General features: G+C 44.0%; 1 protein-coding gene across 5 annotated transcripts in view; it reads left to right on the forward strand.

The window, feature by feature from the left end:
* Positions 1–21,963, forward strand: part of CEMIP (cell migration inducing hyaluronidase 1) — a 168,297-nt gene that overhangs the window by 87,610 nt on the left and 58,724 nt on the right. For all 5 annotated transcript variants that reach the window (XM_080980270.1, XM_080980271.1, XM_080980272.1 and 2 more), the window contains exons 2-6: positions 7,298–7,404; positions 15,865–16,014; positions 17,652–17,790; positions 19,118–19,354; positions 21,675–21,854. In XM_080980270.1, the coding sequence (XP_080836396.1) occupies positions 7,347–7,404; positions 15,865–16,014; positions 17,652–17,790; positions 19,118–19,354; positions 21,675–21,854 (764 nt within the window). In that variant the 5' untranslated portion in view covers positions 7,298–7,346. The remainder of the gene's footprint in view (positions 1–7,297; positions 7,405–15,864; positions 16,015–17,651; positions 17,791–19,117; positions 19,355–21,674; positions 21,855–21,963) is intronic.

The raw sequence follows: 21,963 nt of genomic DNA on the forward strand, positions 1-21,963 counted from the left end.
GGTCTTCCCTAGGGATCCTTTCTAAATTCCCTATCTCTATGTTCCCCGTAAGGAAGTGTCTCTAAATTAGCATGCTGCTGATAACGCTAAGATTGCAGGTTCGATCCCCATATAGGATGGCTGCAGTTGTACTAGATCAGGCATGTTCATAGTTCATTTGGGGGGCATAATCTGGCCCACTGGTCAGTTTAATCCGGACCCCCTCTGGCAGTTCATTTCCTGGGGTAAAATCCTAAAAAAAAAGCTCAACAACTTCAACCCTAAAACCAGTGTGGTGTAGTGGTTAAGCCAGTGTGGTGTAGTGGTTAAGAGCGGTGGACTTGTAATCTGGTGAACTGGGTTCGCTTCCCCGCTCCTCCACATGCAGCTGCTGGGTGACCTTGGGCTAGTCACACTTCTCTGAAGTCTCTCAGCCCCACTCACCTCACAGAGTGTTTGTTGTGGGGGAGGAAGGGAAAGGAGAATGTTAGCCGCTTTGAGACTCCTTAGGGTAGTGATAAAGAGGGATATCAAATCCAAACTCTTCTTCTTCTAAAAAAGGCTAAACAACGTCAAACTCAAAGAAAACTCAACAACTTCAAGCCAAAAAAGGTCAACAACATTGGTTGGCTCTTTGGTCGGCCCTCACGGCCCTTCACTTCATCAGATCTGGCCCTCTTTGAAGAAAGTTTAGACACCCCTGGACGAGATGCTCCTCAGGGTACCCATTCAATTTTACAATTCTATTATTCTAGGTGGTACTACAGCATGGATCTGGGTCTTGGTTGGTGCTCAGTGATATTCACCCCCTACAAGTTAGCCTAGTAAGAGAAAGGGGTTGATACATTTGGGTGCTATGAGGGCGGTTTAGTAGATATTATAAACCCACCAATCTATTATTTAGTTCTGCCTTGAGCAGGAAGTGGTGGGAAACTTCAAACGACAGTGCAGATTAATTCCTCTGCTGAGTGTTTTTCCATGTGTGAGTGTACACACACACACACACACACACACACAGGAGAGAGATGCAAACAAACAAGTATTTGATAGGATTTATTTCATGCCTTAAGGTGCTTACAGTATAAACACACAATATCAAGATGATTTTAAAAATGTATGTCTACCATTGATCGTGGCCAAATTTGGTTACTCGGGAATCGTTTTCTATATTCTGCTGTTTGATATATTTTTTTCTTGCCAGTCAATGCAAACTTCATTTTTAAAAGCAAGCCAGCAGCAGGACATGTAGCAAGTGTCCCGGCGAAGGTTGAAACTCAGCAGTTATGTAAGATCTGCAGGACTTGGCTTCTGTTGTTCATCACATGTTTCTGCCATCTGAAGTCGTGCTGAATGCTTGAAAACAAGAAAGTTGTCTGTGAGTGGCTAAACAATGGACAAATGAGAATAATCGAGGTCCTGTTTCATTATTTTAATTAGGGATGTGCAAGCATCAGGCTGATTGTCCTGAAAATGAATTGGACTTTTAAAAAAGTATTCGCACTTTAAGTTCTCATCTCCCTCCGTCCCAAAGCAACCATTTGGGAGGGGAAACTTGACTTGGAGAAAAGCTGGGGTAACAGGAGGTGGCAGAGGGCTCCCATGGACACAGAATCAAGCTCCATGCTCCCTGACAGGAAACAACTACTTAAAGCAGGCATAGATAGTTTTGGGACTACAATTCCCATCATCCCTGGCCACTGGTCCTGTTAGCTAGGGATCATGGGAGTTGTAGTCCCAAAACATCTGGAGGGCCAAGTTTGCCTATGCCTGACTTAGGGCTTTATAGGTCAGTCAGTAGCCTTGTACCTGGCATTACATGGGAGTTGTAAGAAACAACAACAACAAAATATCTGTGCAGCTTTGTAATCAGTGGTTAAAATCAGTGCATTTCAGTCCACCATCTTAATATAAAATGGCACCCAGTGGTATCCAAACAGATGAAAACCCGCTTCTTCCATTTCAGGAACCATCATGCAAAATAGAGATTCAAAGGGTGCCTTTTCATGTAGTTTATATTGCACAAATCTAATTGTTGTAAACCTCTTTGATTAAAAGTTCAAAATGTTTAGGGGTATGCGTCCCGCTGCGTCCCCCCAGAAAAAAGCACTGCATAGTGGTATATAAATATTTTTATATAGCAATGTGCTCACTGCGGCAAGAGGGCAAGTTAGCGTGCTTGTTCAGTTTTGGCCCTTCTATATAATATTTTTAAAATATATGGCCAGCTGATGACAGAAATGATTACTTCACTGTAGATCTTAATAGCAGGGCAGCAGTTCAAGTTAAGATAAAATGCAGTTGCTTTATTTCCACACGACTCTGGAGTCGTAAGGCTTAAGAAAACGGCCAGCTGGCAATATTCTGAAATTCTTCTTGGCTTTAGGTGCTGATAAATAGAAGAGTTAGGGTTTTGTTTTTTTCCAATTTGAAAGAATGCAACTACACTCCCCCCTCCCCACCGCAAATAAGATACTTATGCATGACTCTAAACTAGTACTGTCAGTCTTTTGCCTGAAATGTGTGTCTTGTTTGCCAAAGAATAATGTCACGGCCCCTTCAACATAGTGGCTAGTCTAATGCAAAACCCAACAAACTCCTAATGTGTAGGGTTACCATCTCTTTAATGGCTAGAACAGTCTTTATCAACTTGGTGCCATCCAGATGTTTTGAACTAGAGCTCCCATCAGCCCACCATAGGATGATGGGAGGGTTTGCCTCTCGACTGATAATGAAAGCAAGATGAATAGTGGACATAAACACCCAAAGAGGGACAATGTACTGTAGTGACCTAGCCTAGGTTGTTGAGCTTTTGGGGGGAACATGAGAGAGAGAGAGAGAGAGAGAGAGAGAGAGAGAGAGAGAGAGAGAGAGAGAGTTAGTTTAGGCTTTTTAAAAAGGATTTCAAAAGCATTTTAAAAATAATTAAATAAAAATCACCCTGCTTGCCATGCATCCGGGATTTCCTGGGCATTTTGCTGATTTGGCAAAAATCCGCCTGGATGCCATTTTCAGAGCCTGGATGATGTTGTTGTTGTTTAGTCGTTTAGTTGTGTCCGCCTCTTCGTGACCCCATGGACCAGAGCACGCCAGGCATTCCTGTCTTCCATTGCCTCCTGCAGTTTGGTCAAACTCATGCTGGTAGCTTCGAGAACACTGTCCAACCATCTCGTCCTCTGTCGTCCCCTTCTCTTTGTGCCCTCCATCTTTCCCAACATCAGGGTCTTTTCCAGGGAGTCTTCTCTTCTCATGAGGTGGCCAAAGTATTGGAGCCTCAGCTTCAGGATCTGTCCTTCCAGTGAGCACTCAGGGCTGATTTCCTTAAGAATGGATAGGTTTGATCTTCTTGCAGTCCATGGGACTCTCAAGAGTCTCCTCCAGCTTGAATAACTCAGAGAAGCTATGAACTATGCTGAGCAGGTTCCTGGATATGGCAGCCCTAACCTAGCCACTTCAATTCCCTGTTGAGCTCAAATCTCCATTAGGATAGGGTTGTCTCCCTAGAAATGGACTGAACAATAAGGAAAACTGAAACTAAGGAAGGGAGACTACCCGTAACCCTTTTCAAATTGGTGGAAAACTTTAATTTGATTGACATACGGAGATTTAAACACCCACTGGACAGAGAATTCGCTTCTTTTTCAGAACCAAATCAGTCTGCCGGAAGAATAGACTCAGTTTTGCTATTTCCAGGGTCCAACATATTCTCCCCGAATGATCTAAAATCAGTGGTAGAGCACATGCAAAAAGGACCCAGATCCCATCTGGCATCTCCAGATTGGACTACGAAATGTTCCTAGTGGAGAGCCACTTGCCAGTCCATGTAGACCTGTGTCAGAACTGTTGTAAAACAGGATCTACAAGAAATTTTGGAGCTGGATCTGAGTTCCTCTCTGGCTCTGCATTTTTCCTTATCAACACAAGGGTTGGTGACCGTGAGGACTGGGAGGGCAGAAGGCAGAGAGGCCCGCAAGTAGGTGGAGCTGAAGCCATTGATAGGCAGAGACCATTCATTCTTTCTATCTCCCCATCCTATATATTTTCTGAGAATCCTCCGGAAAAATAATCTCTCAAAGGACCTGCTGATGGCATTTTACCATTGTACTGTTGAGAGTGTATTAACTTATGGTCTCTGTGTGTGGTTTGGGAGCTGCACAGTCAGGGGAAAAAACAATGCTGTCCAGGGTTGTAAAGACTGCGGAGAGAATAACTGGGTGCACTCTTCCCATCTTGGATCAAATCTATGCTTCCAGGTGCCATAAGAAAGCTGCAGAGATAGTGCAGGATAGTGTGCACCCCAGAAAAGATCTCTTTCAGCTTCTGCCTTCTGGAAGAAGGTAGAGAGTTATGAAGACTAGGACTAGCCGCCTGAGAAACAGTTTCTATCCAAATGTGATTTTGGTTTTAAACGCAGTGTAAGGTTGTCTCTGTGTGAGTATAGTGTATTCAGTTATGGGGTATCAGACTTTTTAGGGGCTAACAAGGCTGGGATAGTTGGGATAGCAGGCTTGTTGGTTTTTGAATGTCTGATACAGATTTTTTTCTTCCAATTTCATTGTTCTGTATGGGACAATGACAATAAAGATTATAGTATCGTATCTTCCTACCTGCTTATTTTCTCCCCCAAAGCCAACACGTGAGGAGGAAGGGAGCTGACAGCCTGGTTCGACCCCAGGAAGTGGTTGTTAAGGGCATACTGAGATTGATGGGGCAGTACCCCATTTGCCATAACACACCACCCTGCCCTGGGACAAGGTGTGAAGGCCTCTAAGTGTACTATTTTGTATGCTAAGAGGGCACTATCTAAACTTCTGCTCACACTCGCACAGCACATTTGCCAAAAGTAAAGTGCCCGCAACCGATCTACATTCAAAGTGGTGTGGTAGTGTGTATCAGAATGAATCATAACGTTTTGCCTATATGCAGTATTTCAAACTGAAGTAATATTTAAAAGAGAAAAAAAATTGGCCAGTGTTAACCGTGGCTGATGTGCTTTAGGGTAATTACAGCAAAGTCTTGTTATAACATCCTTGGCTTACTGAATGTCAACACTGTTAAAACGTTGGCCATGCACTTGGTTTCTGCAGAATCCTATTAATTTTTTTCATCATTTTGATTCCTTTAAAGTGTAAAACTGGGCACAGTATCTTTCTACCCGTTTTGTGTGTGCTTGCACTGACTACCCCTCCTGCTCAGCCTCCTCCCTAACTAGCTTTCTGGCATCCTTTTATTTAATTGCCGCATCTCTGCTAGTCTAAAGACTGCAGCACCTGTCAAAGAGCAGCAGCGCTGAGGCCACTTGGAAGTTTAACCTCTTGTGACGTTACAATCGCGAAAAGCACAAAAGGGCTTTATTTATTTTAAAAGTGTACACTGGTGGTGGCCCGGGAGGGGTGGCAGGAGCATTTTGAAAGTTGTGAATGAGGGAAAAGGAATCCCAATCTTATCTCTATACAGTGGTACCTCGGGTTAAGTACTTAATTCGTTCCAGAGGTCTGTTCTTAACCTGAAACTGTTCTTAACCTGAAGTACCACTTTAGCTAATTGGGCCTCCCGCTGCCGCCGGAGCACAATTTCTGTTCTCATCCTGAAGCAAAGTTCTTAACCCGAGGTAATATTTCTGGGTTAGCGGAGTCTGTAACCTGAAGCGTCTGTAAACTGAAGCGTATGTAACCCGGGGTACCACTGTATAGCACATTCTGGTTTGCATCCGACTTTATTCATTTTATACTTGAGGGGATGGCTTCCTCCCCATCATACTTTCCACAACAACTTAAGAGCCGCCACCCCTAAAAAAATTGTATGGGTGCACCTACCATTTTGACAGAGTGTTGGGTTAGAGTGTCTTCTTTATCATGTTTCCCCATTTGTGAGACTCGTTTGTGGGACTCAGGGAAGCTCACATGCCTCCTAGGTTGCTTCCAGACAACCTGTTTGTTGAGCGTTTTGTCCTGATTGGTCTACAAGGAGGTTAGACTATGCCAATTATTTCTTGAGCTTTCAGTCTGATTTGTTGGTGGGGTGGTTATACAATGTTGTGTTAAGCTGGAGCCCAAAACAACTTCCATTTGCTGGTATGTAATTGAATCCTACGAGAAAATAGGGACATTTCAGAGTGTCCTTACACTAAAGTCTTTCAGGCATTAGGTGATCTTTTCCACTCTTAACTGTATTTAAAGCATTTTTGCTGTTTTAGAATACTTTGCAGGTGAGGGACAGGGTATTATGGATGTGTTTGTTGCCCTGGGTTTCTTTGGGAAGAAAGGTGAGATATAAATTCAATGAATAATAAAATAATAATAATAATTTTGATTTCCCCGAGCTTTTAACCTTTGATGCATTTTCTTTGTTAAAAAAAATCTGCTGTGATTTATAGTGTTGTTAGTAGCGGTTCTCCTCATGATTACTTTGACATGTTTTATGAGGTATTGTCATCTGCCCAGGAATAAACCTGTCTTGAACCACCTGGCATTAATTGCTTTAATTCTTGTGCTGTTTTAATGGGCTTGTTTTATTTCACATTTTAATTGTGGAGATTTCGCCGAATGTTTTGATGGAATTGTTTCATTGCGCATTTTAACGAATGTCTGTTTGTATTTTATTTTATTTTTTGTAATTGGTTTTACACTTTGTAAGTTGCTTAGAAACCACTTTGGCAATGAAACGGTATATAAATGAATACGACTCCTACCAATAAATGCTTTTTTTAAAAAAAACCAAAAAAAAAAAACCCCCCTACACACACAAACACAGTGTTGTGATTTCATTTGCATTGTGGTAACCAGTTAATTGTATTCTCCCGAATGCTTGCTTGTGTGGTTGTGAAGTCTGGCTGCTGTTGCTTGTTGTGTTGTGGTGTGTATGCACATCTTCAAGCTGACACTAGTTTGTCAAATTTGAACCTTGGCATAATTTTTACTGAGTTTTTCTTCCTTCCTTCCTTACATGCTGAGCTGTATCACTTGTGTTCTCCATGCCGCATTCCTCTGGATTATCCTGCAACATGGGGCATTCTTTCTTCTTCTGCCCCACCCTGTAAATACTTCGTATATATATAAAATCCTAAATGGCGGCTCATGTTATCGTAAGCCTGCATAAAAGTTAAGAGTGAGGTGTGGTATGGAAAGCACACTTGTTGTCTTAGCTCTGCTGAGTCAAGAAAAGGGATAAACTAATATAGGCTTAGTCATACAATCAAGCCCTAACCTTACCTCATTTTATTTTATTTTATTGAAAATAAATAACTAAATATCCATACCTGTGCAAAAAAACAAAGCGTTCTCAAACTGCTTTTCTTCCTCACCCCTGCTCCTTTTTACAGGTCTTCAGAAGACAAGGGATATCTTCACAGTGCATTTCCACACCCAAACATGTTCCTGACCAGCTGCTTAGTGGCCTTGGTATTTATGGTCCCTGCTGTACAAATGGGTAAGTCTGGATGGATTTAATTGAATGGCCACAATATTCGTTTTATTTTCCACATTTTGTGTTCTGTTTTGTTTTTTTTAATATCGTGAGGGGTTCTTAAGTCAGGCTGCAAATAATAATTTTTTTAAAAAAGTTTGTATATATAATAATAATAATTAATAATTTTATTATTTTCAGCCCGCCCATCTGACTGGGTTTTCCCAGCCACTCTGGGCAGCTTCCAGCACATACAAAAACATAATAAAACATTATAACATTAAAAACTTCCCATTTAATTTAATAAGTGAAATATGATGGGATTCATAAATTGCACATAACCCCAAAGTGCTAGGAACGCCCTCCTTTTTATTTGTTTGCTTCTTTCAAAAGATGACAACTACAGTGACACACACACACACAAATCTTTTTTAAAAAATTGGCACATAAATATTAATAGAGTTTTATTCTGGAAAGGGAGAGTCACCTGTTTTGCTCCCCCCCCCCAGCAGATAATTCAAAAAGCTTAAAGGTATTTGTATGGGTCTCTGTAGTTTCTCAGTCACTGGGCAGCTTTAAAACTCATCTCAGGGCCAAAAGAGCTTTAAAGTTCCTTTAAGTTCATGTTTTTCTAAATTTACACGGATGGTACGGGTGCTCAAGCCATTAAATATGGAGTGCTAGAGTTTGTTTCAGTGAAAATGCTGCTTATCCCATAGGTTCAAAGTGGGTGGATTAGGATTTTAAAGTACCTCACCCTACAACTCATCACTCCCTCAAACCCCCAGAACCTGCATATTATTGAACATATTTTTCTTTTGTCTTCCTTGGTTTCTATTCTTCATGTCTTCCATTGTGGAGCTCAGGGTGACATTTGTGGGGCCACTATGAGGTGTCTCATCCAGACCCAGACCAGACCCAGTCCTGCTTCGTTTCTGCTGAACAGTGGTACCTCGGGTTACAGACGCTTCAGGTTATAGACTCCACTAACCCAGAAATAGTACCTCAGGTTAAGAACTTTGCTTCAGGATGAGAACAGAAATTGCACAGCGGTGGTGCATCGACAGTGGAAGGCGCCATTAGCTAAAGTGGTACCTCAGGTTAAGAACAGTTTCAGGTTAAGAACGGACCTCCAGAACGAATTAAGTTCTTAACCCGAGGTACCACTGTAGCTACTCTTTAGAACAGAGGTTTTCAACCTTTTTGAGTCCACGGCTCCCTTGACCAGCGACATTCTTTCTGAGGCACCCCTGTGGGGCCCAAGAGCCCAGTTATGTCACCCCTTGCCTGCAGAGCTGGCAGCCTCTCACCCTTTTTCGAACACCCTTCCTTGTGGAGGGTTCCCTCAGCCTCCTCTCCCTGCTCCTTGGGAGTCCTCTGCCACCCCTGGTCTCTGAGCTACCCACCCCCTCCCCAAATAGAGGTGCCTCCCAGAGGCATATAGCCAAGGCTGCTGCAATAAACACCATCCAGCCCAGATGCTGAGGTCCAGCGCCGAGGGCCTTCTGGCGGTTCCCTCGCTGCGAGAAGTGAGGTTACAGGGAACCAGGCAGAGGGCCTTCTTGGTGGTGGCGCCCGCCCTGTGGAACACCCTCCCAGCAGATGTCAAGGCAATAAACAACTATTTTATTTTTAAAAGACAACTTCCTGTTTACGGAAGCTTTTAATGTCTGATGCTGTATTGTTTTTAATATTTGCTTGGAAGCCGCCCAGAGTGGCTGGGGAAACCCAGCCAGATAGGCGGGGTATAAATAATAAATTATTATATTATGCAAGCCTTTGGGAGACAGAGATGTGAGAGGGCAGAGGAGGAGGGAGGGAAGAGGGACAGAGACCAGGGTTGCCCACGGCACCCCTGACCATCATTCTAGGCACCCCAGGGTGCCACGACACACTGGTTGAAAACCACTGCTTTAGAACAGGAGGTGCTCTGCAGGTGTTTCAGAACTCCAACTCCCATCATCCCCAGCCTGTGCGGGTGATGGACAGGGAAGAGGGAAAATGAAGTCCATCAACATCTGGAGAGCAGTTGCTTCCCCCCTGCCTTTAGAACATGCCCTGTTTTCATGAGACACATTTCCAGAAATGAACGCTCAGAATTCAAAATTGCTACTCTCTGTCTAACTACCTGTTTTGCTTCTCGTGCTCAGGAAGTTTTCATCAGGAAGCAAAAAAAACTAATGCTATACTCGGGCCCATTGCTTCTAATCCTTGCTCAATGACAGAGGAGGGATAGAATACAACCTGACCTAGGAGAAGGGAGAGAAGAGGAAATTTGCAGCTGGGTGTGAAATTTCATCTGTGATGGAGGAAAGATGCAGAGATGCACCTTGTAAAACTGTCTCTCTCCCTGGCAGAGAGCAGGCAGTCAGTTCTTTGATTTGCTTCCTAAGCCCTAAGCACCCACCATCTGTGTTAGGTGAAATTCTCTCATGCAGTTCTTGAATTATTTGCTTAAGCTGTCATTACTATAGGCTATTAAAACTGTCCCTTCTGCTCATACAGCTGTGCATCTCCTTCTAGGAGCCTGAACAGGTGTTCCCTGAAATATTTTTATAGCCCAATCAACAGAGCATCTAATCTTCCTTTCATTAGTTTGTTCGTTAATGATCCCTTTAGCTCAACATTCGGTTTCCAAGAGCAGCCAGGCAGATGCCAAAAAAGGAAGTTTAGAAGAGGACACGACGGGGAGACCCAGCTCCCGAAGTTTTTGGCCCCTGGTATTTGGAGTTTATCTAACACTGGGCCTAGTACAGTGGTACCTCGGGTTACAGATGCTTCAGGTTACAGACTCCGCTAACCCAGAAAAAGTACCTCGGGTTAAGAACTTTGCTTCAGGATGAGAACAGAAATTGTATGGCAGTGGCGCGGCGGCAGCAGGAGGCCCCATTAGCTAAAGTGGTACCTCAGGTTAAGAACAGTTTTAGGTTAAGAACGGACCTCCAGAACGAATTAAGTTCTTAACCAGAGGTACCCCTGTATCTATAATTTAGGAAGCCAGGTGTGGAAGTGCGGGACACCCAAATATAATACTCTAGGTTCCTCAGGTTTGCAGAAGTATAAATTTTTCCTTTTAAAAAAATATGAAAAAAATTATTCTAGGTTCCTCAGGTTTGCAGAAGTATAACTTTTTTCCTTTTGAAAATATATGAAAAAAAATATTCCACATATAACATCATACAGATAACCTAGCTTCTGGGTTAAGCTGGGATATTGCATTGCATAGTATATATTTTTTGTAATGTGTTATTTTTAAAAAAGTAAATTACAGTCTGGTAGGAATCAGTGAACTCTCTGGACCTTTGAATGTTAAGGCTGTCAGTCGAAGGGAAGAAGGAAAACAAAGGGAGGATATTTTGCCTCTGTGGTAACCTGGAGGGGAGGATTAGGGTGTGCGAAAAAGGAGATTTGTTTTATTCACTTATTTATATATTTCAGAGTTAAATCCTGCTCTTCTTTCCCAAAGGGAATCCAGGGCATCTTGCAATGATAAAATTACATAAAACAATTCAAAACAAAATTGTAATATTTTGCATTCAGCGGTTAAAACCAACATAATGAAATATATTAAAACTGACCTGCAGAATTGCGCAAGGGGAATGCTGATCAAAGCCAACCATTAATATTTTACAGGACAGAAATTAACAGAATGAAAGTCGGTTTGGGTTTTGTTCTGCTATTTACTTACTATTTTTAAATTACTGGAAGTTAGAAACGTTTCCGGATTTATTTTAAATCACTCAAAGATCTACAAAGAGATCCCGTGTCCATACCTGTTCTATGGAACTCATAAGAATGTATGAACTCTGTCCTTTAGAGCTGGTCACTTGAGGCTAGAGAAGAGCGAAGGTGGATTCAGTCGAGAAACCACAGGCTAGCAGATTGACTGATCCCTTGCCAGGGTCTCTTTCAGCCCTGGACTTGTTTGTTTTTTTGGAATGTGACAGGAAACTCAATGCAGATGGAGAGAGTTTGTTTAGAATTCTCAATTTATCTTTCCAATGGCACAAGAAAAGAAAAGAAAAACACACACAGCAGTATGACTCTTGTCAGTCAGAGAATTTCCTGAATAGTTGCAGTGGAAAGTATTTACAGGGCAAAAGAATGAAATGTGATCCTTCTTTCAGAGAGACTTGGCAGGGAGGATTTGGGGTTGGTTGTCAGGTTAATTTTAAAGGACACATCTGGACCATACAGTTAAAGCACCCCGATACCACTTTAAACAGTCATGGCTTCCCCCCCCAAAGAATTCTGGGAACTGTAGTTTGTTAAGGGTGCTGAGCGTTGCCGGGAGACCCCATTCCCCTCCCAGAGCAACAATTCCCAGAGCTCCCTGGGAAAAGGGATTGATTAAGTCACTGTGGAAATCCATTGATTCCAGTAAGTCTACTCTGAGCATGTTGGGTGTTGATCTCTAATTCAGTTTGTGCACTGGCTCACAACCCCAGCTCACTGCCAATCCAAATAGTAAACATTATCAGAACAATGCAGTCCTATGCATGTTTACTTGGAAGTAATTCCCACTGTGCTCAGCGGAGATGACTCCCAGCAAAGTGTACAGAGAATTGTAGACTGAACGTGTGTTGAGTTGCACTGGATCTTCTTTAAGTGGAGTATGACATGCATTGAGGGTCCTTATACAGTACAGTGGTACCCAGTGGCGTAGCGTGGGGGGTGCCAGGGGGGCCGGCCGCACCGGGCGCAACATCTGGGGGGGCGCGCTCGCTGCCTCCGGAGTCGCCGAAGAGCCTCGGGCGCAGGCTGTAGCAGAGCCCCATGTCTCGTGGAACCGACGATCTGTGCGCGCGCCTGGGCTGAAGGCGTCCGGCAGGCAGCGGCTCTCAGCCCCGCGCGTCAGGGCCGCGGAGGACGTGCCAGGCAGCCCCTCCTCACAGCCCCGCCTCCGCTGCTGCTGCTGCAGCTGCTGGGCCATGTTGCATTTTCCTCGCCTCTCTGCCCCCCTCCTCCTCCGGGCAAGCGGCGTGGTTTGGGCGGCAGCGCCAGCAGCAATTCGACTCAGATCGGCAGGTTAGGGGTTGGGGGGGCGCAAATTACTTGCCTTGCCCCGGGTTAGGGGGCGCAAATTACTTGCCTTGCCCCGGGTGCTGACAACTCACGCTACGCCGCTGGTGGTACCTCAGGTTAAGAACTTAATTCGTTCCGGAGGTCCGTACTTAACCTGAAACTGTTCTTAACCTGAAGCACCACTTTAGCTAATGGGGCCTCCTGCTGCCGCTGCGCCACCGGAGCACGATTTCTGTTCTCATCCTGAAGCAAAGTTCTTAACCCGAGGTACAATTTCTGAGTTAGTGGTGTCTGTAATCTGAAGCGTCTGTAACTTGAAGCGTCTGTAACCTGAGGTACCACTGTACTTGTACTTCAAAGACCATACTCATAAAAATAGGACAAAACCATTTCCCGTCCCCGGGGAGATGAAGTGGTGGGCTGGGAGCAAGCCCTCCCCACGCAGATGGGGTGGGATAGCCCCTGCACCATTGGTTGGTCCTAAGCTGTGTCAACCCAGGGCTGTCCAATCCAGACGGTCCAGGGGCATGGTGCGGGCTATTTAAGCTGCCCACGGCCAAGGGCAAGTTCCTTTTCTCCCTGCTTGGACAGTTCTTCCCCCCCCCCTTAGGTTAGGCTCTTTATCTCCTGACCTTGCTATGGACTTTGGTTAGTCGCCTGTTTTTTAACAGGGGCCTGGTAGGAATTTTTTCCGCTTGGCAAATTGGCATCAGCCATTTGGTTTTTCGCAATTCGTCACAACTTTGTAAGGTTTGGCAGTTAGGCATTGCAGTATTAGGTTGAAGGTGAGGGGAGGTAGTAGCCATCATTTACCCCTCCTATTTCAAGGGTATTCCGTTAAAGGAATCTGAGGGGTGTGGTCCCTGTCCGAAGCCCCAGACGGGGGGCTAGGGCCATGGCACGACCCCTAGCGGTGACCCTGGGGGAGTTCCTAGTTGATGTACATCAGCAGGGCTCCCCCTTCTGGTGGTTAACCCTTCCAAGACTCCTGCAGACGGGCAGGAGTCAGATATAGCCGTGTGGTTTCCAATGCCTAAGCCAATACCACTCACATTATGTAACCAACAAAGTTGTGGCCTTTTTTGTCCATTAACCAAAATACTGTTTCATGTGTCTTTATTCCACTTCCTGGGAGGGTTTGGGACCTTGCCACGCAGTGAAGATTAATTCTATAGAACGCCCAGTTATGGATCATTTTGACTATTAAGTCTTTTCCAAATATTTCCCAATTAGTTCTAAGTCATTGAGAAAGGTTTTCAAAGAAATATTCCTTGGGAAGTGTGCCCAAATAAATCCCCCCTGTTCAGCTTACTTACTGATCAGCTAAAATAATTCTTACCAGCTCCTGATGAACAATTAGAATTTTTTGGACCTATTCTCCAAAGAAAATTGCTTTGAGAACACTTTCCCAAGGACTTGGGACTAATTGGGAAATATTTGAAAAAGGCTTGGCAGTTGAAACAGATCCATAACTGCTTGTTCCTTAGTATTATGTTCATTGTTCTATTTTCATGTGTTAGTTCTTCCAAGTACGTTGCAAGTATATTTATATATTGGTAGGTTTTACTGCTTGCTTCTTTAAGTACAGCCAGTTCCACTGCGAGATTAAATATGCTTAAGCATTCTTGGTTTTTATTTAAAGAGAACGATTACAGCCCACTTAATAAAACGTCTGCTTCAGAAGCCAATAGGAAAGAGGTTAAATTGTAAAGTTTAGGGTGCATAGCAGACAAAGAATAAACTTCAGGGTTTCTGTGTGTGTACATGTGTAGCCTGTGAGGCTGCTTTGTCATTGGTATAGACAGTACTGAGTTAGACGGACTAATGTTCTTCCACCTGGGGTTCACAGAAGTGGACTACAACTCCCATCATCCTTCACCATTGCGCTAAGCTGGCTATGGATGATGGGGGACCCCAGGTTGAAGAACACTGGCCTACAGGCTTCCTTCTCCCTGCCCTACCTGGAGATGCTGAGGACTGGACTTGGGTCTTTCTGCATGCACAGCAGGTGTTCTACCATGGAGCAATGGTCCTTCCCCAAAGAGAAAGAGGTGGCAGAAGTGGGGTGGTGGAGAATAGGGTTATAAAATATTACACAAAGTGGTGTCGATGTTCAGCTGTAAAAATGTTGAATGGTATGTGGTTAGAGTGTTGGACTAGAGAACAGTGGCAAGAAAAATTGATGGACTATGTGGAACTGGCAAGATTGACACATAAACTATGTGACAAGGACAACTGTGACTTTAAAGAAGAATGGGAACCTTTTACAAAGTACTTAAAGAAACAACAAAATGAATTGGACTCCTTGGCAGGTTTTGAATAAACATACACAAATTTATTTGTTAACATAATAGATGGATAATTTAGAGATTTTTACATTTTTTTAATATGCAGAGAACAATATGTGATGATAAATCAGAGAGAGGAGCTGAGGGAAGTTGTAGGGTGGAGGAGGCATGCGGGAGGGGGAGGGGGAAATGGGGGGAAATATAATGGTTGAAATAATTTGTTATGTGAAAATAATAAAAAAAAATTCAAAAAAAAAGAGTGTTGGACTAGGCCCTGAGTGGTTTAGGGTTCAAATCCCCAATCAGCCACGAAGCTCACTGGGTGACCTCTGGCCAGTTACCGTCTCTCATTCTAACCTAATGGGCTGGGCTGTTGTTAGGATAAAATGAAGATGGGGTAATAATAAATAATAATAATAATTTTTTATTTATACCCCGCCCTCCCCGGCCAAGACCGGGCTCAGGGCGGCTAACACTGAATATAAATACAGTAAAAACATTTATAAAACAACAACAGTTGATTAAAATATAAGTTAGAATACAGCTTAAAATGGAGCCTCATTTTAGTGGTAGCCTATAGATCAAAGCCATAAGGGGAGAAAACGTCAAATATTCACCGGGGCCAACAATCCATGCTGGTCCTACATGGGCCAGCAAAAAGAGCAGAGGGAAAATTTATATACAAATCCCATATAAGGGGTTCCATCAAAAAAATAAATGAGAGGGGGGTTAGGTTGAGTCCAGCCCAAAGGCCAGGCAGAACAGCTCCGTCTTGCAGGCCCTGCGGAAAGATGTCAAATCCGGCAGGGCCCTGATCTCCTGCGGTAGGGCATTCCACTAGGCCGGGGCCAGAGCTGAAAAGGCCCTGGCCCTGGTTGAGGCCAATCTAACCTCTTTGGGGCTCAGGACTTCCAAAGTGTTGTTATTTATGGACCTTAAGGTGCTCCGCAGGGCATTCCAGGAGAGGTGGTCCCGTAGGTACAAGGGTCCTAGGTATGAGGGTTGAGCCACATATGGCACCTTGAGCTCCTTGGAGGAAATGTGGGGTGAAAGAACAATAATACAGTGATGAACCAGGCCTTTTGCCTGCCAAATGTGGTGTCATTTTACCCATTGGCCTAGTGACAGACAAATTCATGTCGGTCACCGTTTCCTTTGCTTGTCCCTGCAGGAGCGGCCTCATCCTGTCCTGACCTGGATCCAGAGCTGGAACTCTGGAACCCTGGGCATGACGAAGATAACCAGGTGAACATCAGCGAAGGCCGGAAGCTCCTCTTATCATCTTCTGCCACAGTCCATTCCATCAACATCACAAATGGAGGTAAGCTTAGCTTGACAAAAACAAAGTTAATAGTTGGGTAAATTGGCTGTGGCCTTGGAGGGAAGCCTATGCAAAAAAATAAAATAAATTTTCAAAGCAGCTTACACACACTCAGGATTGAATGTTTCACCTCTACACACACAGGCATGAAAATAAATCCACTTAATAGGCAGCGTATCCAGGAGAAACCCAGCTTTGGGATGTTGCGGTGCATAAGATTTGATCGGCTATGTTGTGTGCATCTGAACTTGTTTTGCTTTTCTGGCTGGGGAAATTGCAAAGGCGACCCAACATGTTTGATCACTGCTGCTTGGTGACTTCCTTTTTCGGCGCCCTGCTAATTATGCACTGTGCATGTAATTACAAGATGGGGCAGAGGCACAAACTGCTATAAAAAGGCACCCTGGTGCTGTCAGCCGTGGCTGGTAGCATCAACCAACGCTATCCACGTGAGCTTTTTGCTTCGCAAGTGCTTCTCTGCTTGTCGAACAACATGGCTCACATTGCATCAGTCGATTTGCATGGAGGAGGACTTGGAGAGGATTAGTACTGCCCTGGACGCACTCTGGCATGCTGCCTTTCAAACTCTGATTCAAAGGTCTTACTCGCAATGTTGAAATAGACTCTTATTCTGTCCTTGAGACTGACCAATGCTTCTTTGCCTTTGTTGAGCAGGGCCAACATTAAGAAGCAAGGCCAGGGGTATTCCTATTCTGTGCCAACAGCTTAAAGCAGAATTGAGCACTTTGAAATGCTCAGCTTTCAGAGGATTTATTTATTTTTAAACAAGTTCCTTGTCTTTATGGCAAAGTGTGAGGCTATTTGCCTCCTGAAATTGCAAGAGGTTGGTTTGGCGAGTGGGAGGTGCTGAGTAAGACTTCCTATGATGTGATGGTAGATTTCTCCTCCCTGTGACTATCGGAAGCAAAATAACATATCTATATAATTTAATATTTGTTGGTGTCAGAATTCAGGTTTTCTTAGTGCAAAACAGACACTGAATCAGGGCTATAAGAAAGGCATAGGCAAACTCCGGCCCTCCAGATGTTTGGGACTACAATTCCCATCATCCCTAGCAAACAGGACCAGTGGTTAGGGAGGATGGGAATTGTAGTCCCAAACATCTGGAGGGCTGGAGTTTGCCTATGCCTGCTATAAGCCATGGGCTGAAGAAGAAAACAGCCCTGATGTTCCCAAGGTGCAAATATCGAGGCTTGAAAGCAGATTGCATAGATGTATTCACAGGGGGGAAAGGTGTTAATCCACCTCAGGCAGCAAAATGGTTGGGGCAGCCCTGACAATGCCACATTCACACGTGAAACGTGTTTTCTAGCCTGTACTGAAAGTTTGAGATACACAGATCCTTCCTTTGTCCGTGGAAATCTTTGTCTGACTCAATATAAGTCAGCTTCCAATGTACCTATACAGCAGATTTTTTAAAAAATTAAAAAATCAGAAAGGACCCAATATGGGGTTTTTCACAGTTAAAGCAATAGAGACATGTTTACGCTGTGCCTTATTAAAAGTGGCAAAATTAGGAAACCCAAACTCAGGTAGTAAATAAAAGGATACTCTGAATTCTGGTTGATTTAAATCTTACCACACCATCAAAGCAAAACTCTTTTCCCCCCCTTCAGGAAAGCTAGTGATTAAAGACAACACAAGCCCTATTGTTTTGCGCACTCGACATATTTTGATCGAAAATGATGGAGAGCTTCATGTCGGGAGTGAGAGCTGTCCTTTCCGGAGCAACCTGACAATCATCTTGTATGGGCGGTATGTAATTAGACAGACTTCATCCCATAATTTTGAAGATTAGGCTTCCTAGGCCCCTTAAACACACACACACACACACACACACACACACACACACTGGTCCAAGCTCCCTCATGAGCTCTTGGCAGGAGAGTTGCTATGGTGGTGTTGGCATAAAGACAATGGCTCTGAGGCGCTAATCTCCCGAGAGGTATCTGGGAGTATCGTAGCAGGACAAAGACCACACCCAAAATCTAACAGGTTTATAAACACATTGTGAACCACAGACCATTTATCCCAAGTACAGAAAGCACAGGAAGGATTATCTGTGGGTTATCGTAAAAATTAAACCACATCCAGGACAATGATAAAAGCATAAGGTTGCATCTACTAGCAGTCATACTAAGAGTAGACCCACTTGAATGACTAGGCCTAATTAACTTGGGTCTATAACTTGGGTCTATTAATTTCAGTCGGGACGCAGGTGGCGCTATGGGTTAAACCACAGAGCCTAGGATTTGCCGATCAGGAGGTCGGTGGTTCGAATCCCCACGACGGGGTGAGCTCCCGTTGTTCGGTCCCTGCTCCTGCCAACCTAGCAGTTCGAAAGCACATCAAAGTGCAAGTAGATAAATAGGTACTGCTCCGGCAGGAAGGTAAATGGCATTTCCGTGTGCTGCTCTGGTTCACCAGAAGCGGCTTAGTCATACTGGCCACATGACCCTGAAGCTGTCTGCGGACAAACGCCAGCTCCCTTGGCCAGTAAAATGAGATGAGCACCGCAACCCCAGAGTCGGTCATGACTGGACCTAATGGTCAATGGTCAGGGGTCCCTTTACCTTTACCTATTAATTTCAGGACTTTATTGGATGCCACCTGTACATTTCAAACAATGCATATTATCATGATGGTGTGATTTTTGGACACCGTTTCAGATGCAAACAAATACTAATTCAGAGTAGCCAAGGAACAGCAGCAAATGCTTAGTTATTTAATTTAGTATTATCATTATTCTGTTACTGTCTAGGAGAGGCGCTTATGGGGTTTTCTGCCTCTGGTGCCAAAATAACTTGGCCCACCTTGTGTACAATGCGCTCCAGCTAGGAGGAAGGCTCAATGTGCTGATCTGCCACAGGCAGCAAAATGTTCAGAGACGGCCCTTACAATTCCACATTCACCTGTGATGTCTTATTTCCTTCAAGGAACCAATACTTAAAGCATGTCGCTTTTCAGAAGATCTAAGCAAAATATGAGTACTACCAAGATCTAGCTAGATGGTTATAAATTCTGTAGACCTTCACATTTGTATTTATGTACTCAAATGATCTAGTTTTTCTTTACCCCGTAGTGCTGATGATGGCAGCCAACCAGACAGTTACTTTGGAAAGAAGTATATTGGGGTGATCGATGGTGGGACTCTTGAGGTCCATGGTGAGAAGAAACTATCATGGACTTTCCTAAACAAGACCCTGAACCCAGGTGGCATGCAAGAAGGAGGCTACTACTTTGAACGAAGCTGGGGACATCGTGGTGTTATTGTCCATGTCATTGACCCGAACACAGGGACAGTTGTCCATTCTGATCGGTGAGTCAATCTCTTAATTCCAATTCTACTCAGTTTCTCTTTCTTACAGTCTTAAGTGCAATTCTCCACATTTCCACATCAATCTGATTTTTTTTTAAGTCCTCATGAAACCCACCAGAATTTTAATTGTGTGTATGTCCCCCCGAACATACACATTTGTTTACGCAGTTTTTACAAACGATTTCCCCTAACACAATATATTTCTGTTATTATGTTATTTTCACAAATAGATGCACTTTGATACACCCTTTACTCTAGTGTGTGCATTTCCATACACAATGCTTGGCCAGAGAACTGGATTGCAAAATTCAGAGAAGTGTGAATTTTGAAGGATGGCTGTGATTTAGTCTACACAGGGTCCCTTCAAACTCTTATGATTCTATAATTATATATCACAAAACATACTGTTTCATAAAGTGCAATTTGGGCATTTGAATGTGAACCAACTTGAATTTCTCTCCACCCCACGTTAAATGTGAATATTTTAATCAGCATAGACGAATTTTACCAAGTGCTACTTTATCTTTTCTTTGTGCTCTTTGTAGCTGAACCCACTGGGATCTGTACCTGTATAGAGTACAGCTTTAGCTGACATAGGTCCTTAATATATGCGTGCTCAAAAAATGGGGCGATCCCCCTCCCACACGCTTCTTTTTCCAATTGCCACACTAGCAGCATCTAAGGAGAATGCTAGTAATGGGACTCTCTAGGAATTCTCTGTGTTGATTTATTGGATACTTTACTGCACGTACATGAAACAGATGTATACCCAGATGGGCTGATAAGGCCCTATTCTGCCGTGGCTCCTTCTCTCAGGAATTCACTCATCTTCTGGAGGTCAGCCGTGAGTCAGCCAAGCATGCCGCCCCTCTTGGGGAATGAAGACTTTTCCTGGAGGAATGATTGCTTTAATGTACTGCTGCTTGCTTAGGCTGCTGACTTCAGAGCCGTGATATTGTGCTTCTACCTGGACAGTAGAAACATCAGGTGGTTCATAGCTCCAAAACGAAGGAATGAGCAACCTACAAGTCACATTTTTAGACTGTGTGGACAAGCCCTGTGTATTGCTAATGAGCTTTTGTGTACTGCATTAATGATTCTGCTTGTGAGACACATTGGCAAGCCCTGTAAAGCATTGGGCCCCTCCAAACTAAGAGGGGCTTTTTGAGGGTATGTTCCACAACGTGTCACTGATGTAGTAATAGGGCCTGGGTGGTGGATTTATACTGGCTCATACACACATAATTCCGCTTCATTAGTTGTTCTGTGATGCTTCCATGGGGTTGTTGCATTATTGCTGTCCAAAGGGGCACTCTTGTGCTACAGCATAACAAGAGCTGGACAAAAAAAGAAACTAGAACGTTTGTGGTGTAAATAGTTACAGGATTTCAGCAGGAAGTTGCAGGGTATGCACTGATTGGAAATGAATGCATTGGTGGTAAGGAAAAAATACCACCAAAGTACTCTTTGGTGGTGGGACGTGGGTGGCACTGTGGTCTAAACCACTGAGCCTCTTGGGCTTGCTGATCAGAAGGTCAGCGGTTCAAATCCCCGTGACAGGGTGAGCTCCCATTGCTCGGTCCCAGCTCCTGCCAACCTAGCAGTTTGAAAGCACGCCCAAAAAAGTGCAAGTAGATAAATAGGTACCGCTCCGGCGGGAAGGTAAATGGCGTTTCCGTGCGCTGCTCTGGTTTTGGTGTTCCGTTCCGCCAGAAGCGGCTGAGTCATGCTGGCCACATGATCTGGAAAAACTGTCTGAGGACAAACGCCGGCTCCCTTGGCCTGTAAAGCGAGATGAGTGCCACAACCCCAGAGTCATCTGCGACTGGACTGTCGCAGGGGTCCTTTACTTTTCCCCCCTTTGGTGAGTGAACCCCAGCAGAGATTTAAAGTCACAAAATATGAAGCAAAGTAAAGCATGGAAGTATTAGACCTTTAAAATATGCCCTAGTGAAGTCCAGAATTACCCTCTTTTTCCTGCATAGGAAAATATCACATGTTTAGTAAGCTAAAAATGGTTTACTTACAAACTCTCCAGAGGTCAAATTCATGTGCTTTTCCACCCAGCATTAAGTGTAGGTCGCACAGGCAGTAAAACTTGGCTTAGTTATAGTGGTGAAAGTTCCCAAGCTATTGGTATAGGAACACAAGAATGGCTTCTCAGGTAGACTGAGTAAGATAAGGTGAGCTAAGCGTGGCAGGACAGCTTAGTTTGTGGTCTTCAACCTTTCATTTTGTCTTATTACTTGTTTCCAGCTATATCTATAGATGGATCTATGGTGGCAAACTGCTTTTAATGTGCTTCTGCCTGTTTCTTTAGGTTTGACACCTACAAACTCAAAGGTGAAAGCATCAGACTTGTCCGGTATTTGAATGCAGTTCACAACGGCATGATCCTGGCAGTTGCGGTCAATGATGAAGGATCCAAAAATTTGGATGATTCAGCCAGGAAAGCAATGACCAGACTGGGCAGCAAGCATTTCCTCCACCTTGGTTTTAGGTAGGAGTCTGGCCTGCCAACATTACCAACACAGAGGCCCCATTGTATCCTGCCTGTACCTAAAATAATTCTGCGTCCCCACCCCCCACCCCCAATAGCAAAAACATCT

This window comes from Podarcis pityusensis (assembly GCF_964106645.2).
Source record: "Podarcis pityusensis genome assembly, chromosome: 14".
Taxonomy (NCBI): Eukaryota; Metazoa; Chordata; class Lepidosauria; order Squamata; family Lacertidae; genus Podarcis; species Podarcis pityusensis.